The 4369-nt window shown below is 38.1% G+C and overlaps 1 protein-coding gene across 1 annotated transcript; it reads right to left on the bottom strand.

Annotated features, from left to right (window-relative positions):
- Positions 1-942: 942 nt before the first annotated feature.
- On the bottom strand, positions 943-1335 carry LOC130949769 (uncharacterized). The gene has a single exon (XM_057878406.1). It carries the CDS (start codon positions 1333-1335, stop codon positions 943-945), a length of 393 nt encoding a protein of 130 aa, XP_057734389.1.
- Between the last annotated feature and the right edge of the window lie 3034 nt (positions 1336-4369).

Below are 4369 nucleotides of genomic sequence, written 5' to 3'. Positions count from 1 at the left end.
GCTCCTTAGATAGTGAAACAAAATTTGGTAGACACCAAACTTGTTCCTTGCTAAGGAATTAATGTAAAATGCAAATAATTCATCACAGTTGGTACATTCATCATAAGGAACATTTTATTTTCTATCATAAACTCCTAGAATGAAACAATGTATGATCCATCTATCCATAAATTTAATCATATGAATAAAATTGATTTTTCTTCACTTTAATGCACAGGTAGACACCAAACTTAATGTTTGGCTATATACCTCATCAAAATGAATAAGTATATAGTCTAAGCAAGCTTGAGGAGCTATTTTGGAGTGCTTGCAGGCACACCAAACTTAGAAATCTAGCATATGCCTCAAGACAGTCATGCAATTATCAGATATATTCATGAGGATTCAAATTCATGCTAGAGGGATCATTGATTATTGGATTTAAAACAAGACAAGAATCTTAAATCATGGGCTGCCTCCCATGGAGCATTAGTTTATTGTCATTAGCTTGACATTGGCCCCTTATTAGGGTGGTCGATGACTGTAGTGTCTCAACTTATCTCCCCTCACTGTGAGCTTCCTTCCAGTGCCTTTATGTTTAATTTCTGCATGCTCCAGTGAGAGTATCCTGCTGACAGTGTAGTAGTCATCAGCTTATTGGTTTGTTCCCAACTGTTGGTAGATTAACTGTACTTTATCTCCCTTTGAAAATCCCTCAGTTGGGATCTTTTTGTTCTTTCATCCTTTTTGAGCCTTTTTCTTGCTTTTCTTTCTTCTTTGTGTTGATCCTTCTTCTTTGACAGTGGACTGCATTTTAGGACTTTCCTTCTCAGTTATTAACACTTCAATTTCTTCTTGCTTTTCCTCATTACTCTGCTCAGTCTCCTTTTCCTTTTGATCTGCCTTGTTTCTTGTTTCTTGCTTTGGAAGGGAATTAATAAGTGTCTTGTTGGTTTCTTCCTTTCACTGCAAGTCTTCTCTGTTGATCTCCATGCATTCTTTCTTTTCATCATAGTGCTGTATTTCTGGAAAGACATTTAGAGTAATACTTTCATCATGCATTCTCAGGGTCAATTCCCCTTGTTCCACATCTATAATAGCCCTTGCTGTAGCCAAAAATGGTCTTCCTAGTATGATGAAATCACTTCCTTCCTCATCTAGGTCCAGAATCACAAAGTCTGCAGGGAATATAAACTTATCCACTTTAACCAAAAGGTTTTCAATCACACCTTTGGGAAACACCACAGACTTGTCCACTAGCTCTAGTGACACCTGTATGGGCTTTACCTCCTCTATGCATAACCTTTTCATCAGAGAATAGGGCATTAGATTGATGCTAGCTCCTAAGTCACACATTGCTTTATTGATGCTTATGTTGCCAATGGTACAAGGTAGGAAAAAGCTTCCAGGGTCCTCCAGTTTTGAGGGAAGCCCTTTCTGGATTAATGCACTGCATTCTTTAGTGAGCAATATGGTTTCCTTCTCATGCCAACATCTCTTTTTATTGATAAGTTCCTTCAAGAATTTTGCGTATAGAGGTATTTGCTCTAATGCCTTAACCAGAGGGATATTAATCTCCAATTTCTTGAAGACTTCAAGGAATTTAGGGAAGTGTTTGTCCTTTGTTTCCTTGTTGAACCTTTGAGGATATAGCAAGGGAGGTGTGAAAGTCTTCTCCACTTGCTTCTGTCCTTGAGATGGTCCTTCTATTATTTACTTCCCTTTTCTTGAGATTTGTGGCTGCTTTTCTCCCTCTTCAGGCTTCTCTTGATCATCCTTCTCTTTGAGCTTCTCTGATGTTTGCTTACTTGTTGCCACTTCCTTGTTGCTGGCTTCCTCTTTCTCTGTTGGCTTTTTGTTGCTTTCCATAGGCTTCTTGGTTGCCTCCTTGTCATTCACCAAAGTTCTTCCACTCCTTAGCTGTATAGCTTTGCATTCTTCTTTAGGATTTGGAATGCTATCACTTGGGAGTGAGCTTGATGGTCTTTCAATCACAGCTTGCTTGGAAAGCTGCCTAATCTACCTTTCTATGTTTCTTATGGAAGCTTCATTGTTCTTGTTTGTAAGTTCTTGCTGTTTCATCATTTTTTCCATTAATATCTCTAAGTTGGAGATTCTCTGAGAGTCTTGTGGGATTTGTGGTTGGTTGTGAGTTGTTGAAGATGGATGATAGTTGTTTTGGTTGGTGGCTGGGTTATTAGATGGATAATGGTTGGAATTGGGGTAATTATTTTGGGGTTTTCTATATGAATTTTGGTTATTGCTATGATGGTTGTAGTTCTGGTTGTTTCTTGAGTTGTTTTGGCTTGAATTCCTTTGCCATGGCTGCTGGTTATGGTTGTGGCTATCTCCTCATCTAAGGTTTGGGTGGTTATTCCAGGATGGGATATAAGTATCACCATAAACTTTATTTGATCCAGAACCTTGGTTGTGCATGTGATTTACTTATTCTTGCTGTTGATCTTCACAAGCTTCTTCACTTTGCCCCTATGTGGTCGATGGTTGGCTTGTATTCACTGCTGCAACTTGGAGGCTATCAATTCTCTTGGCCATTTGCTCAAATTGTTGCTGAATTTGCTGCTGCATCACTTTGTGTTGAGCTAGGATTGTGTCCACCCCTTCCAACTCTAGCACTCCTTTCCTTTGTAATGGTTGGCGCTGCCTTTGATGAGCAAAGAAATATTGGTTGTTAGCCACTATATAAATGAGATTTTGGGCCTCCTCTACAGTCTTTATCAATTGTATGAAGCCTCCTGCTGAGTGATCTAGTGCTTCTTAAGCCTTCAGAGTTAGTCCTTCATAAAAATTCTGAAGTATGTCCCATTCATTGAACATTTCAGGAGGGCACTTTCTGATCAGGGTCTTCTATCTCTCCCAAGCCTCATAGAATGACTCTCTATCCATCTGAGTGAATGTTTGGACCTCTGTTTTGAGCCTAATGATTCTTTGGGGAGGGTAAAATTTGGCTAAGAACTTGTTCAGTAGATCTTCCCAAGTGTTGATGCTATCTCTTAGAAATGACTCCAACCATTGAGTAGCTTTATCTCTGAGGGAAAATGGAAATAGTAACAGCTTGTAAATATTAGGATGCACACCATTGGTTTTGACAGTGTCACAAATCCTTAGAAAAGTGGATAAGTGTTGGTTTGGATCTTCAAGTGGCCCTCTTCCATAGGAGCAGTTGTTTTGTACCAAAGTGATGAGCTATGGCTTCAATGCAATATTATTTGCATTGACATTGGGAGTAAGGATGCTACTCCCACAATGCGTTGGATTTGCAAACATTTAGGAAGCCAAAACTCTTCTCTGAAATGGATTGTTATTGGCCACTCCTTCTGGTGGGTTAGAATCAGAAGGATTCCCTTCCATTTCTTGATATTCTTCCTCAGGAACTTCTTCACCAATGACTCCCTTCCCTCTAGCTTCTCTTCTTATTCTTCTCAAAGTTCTTTTGTCAAGATCACCAGAGTTGGGAACCTCTCTTCTTGCCTCTGTCATACAAACAAAACACAAGAAACATACAAAACCAAAAAACCAGTAACACTTCACTCTATTGCTAGAGTGAGGTCTTGGTTAGCTTAAGCAAAAAAATCAAACAGTTAGTGGGTTAATCAAAGACTAAAGAAAAAAAAAGAAAAATGCTTAATCTAGACCACCGCCTTACTTAATCATTGTCAATCTAATTCAATCCCCGGTAACGGTGCCAAAAACTTGATGTGTGGAAAATGATCCAACACAAAACTCACTGGCAAGTGTACCCAGTCGCATCAAGTAGTAATTACTCACATGAGTGAGGTTGATCCCACATGGATTGAAGGATTGATCCATTTTAGTTAGGTGGTTGATTTAGTCAAGCAAACAAGTGTTGATTTGAGTGATTTATATCCAACAAAAGCTAAATTACATGAAATTTAAAGGGAGAGGGATAATTGATTGTAAATTAAAGAGCAAAGGAAGTAAAGAAGCTGAATCTTAAAGTGCAAGTAACATAAATAACAGAAGTTTAGATTGCAAGAAATGTAAATTGCTTGAATCATAAAGGGCTTTAGGAGCTGGGATTTCAGAAATTAAATAAGAGAAAGTAAATGACAATCAACAGAGAAGTAAAGGATGAATTAAAATGCAGCAGATCTAAACAGAAAAGAAGAATTGCTTGAAGATGTAAAACAGAAAGTAAATTCAGTTCAATTGCAATAACTAAAAGAGAAGTTGAAGATCTCAGGGGTTGAATGACACTAGAGAACAAGTCTAGATCTCAATTCCTTCCTTGATCCAATAGAGAACAATTGCAGAAGAAGTAGAGATGAAAACAGTAAAGGAAACTTAGATCCAAATCACAATTCTTTAAATTTTTGCAGAAAGTAAACAAAGAGAGATCTCAGATCAAGAA

This window comes from Arachis stenosperma, chromosome 9, assembly GCF_014773155.1.
Source record: "Arachis stenosperma cultivar V10309 chromosome 9, arast.V10309.gnm1.PFL2, whole genome shotgun sequence".
In the NCBI taxonomy this organism is placed as follows: Eukaryota; Viridiplantae; Streptophyta; class Magnoliopsida; order Fabales; family Fabaceae; genus Arachis; species Arachis stenosperma.
Note: the sequence above shows the minus strand (reverse complement) of the source record. Positions and strands in the feature narration are given on the sequence as shown.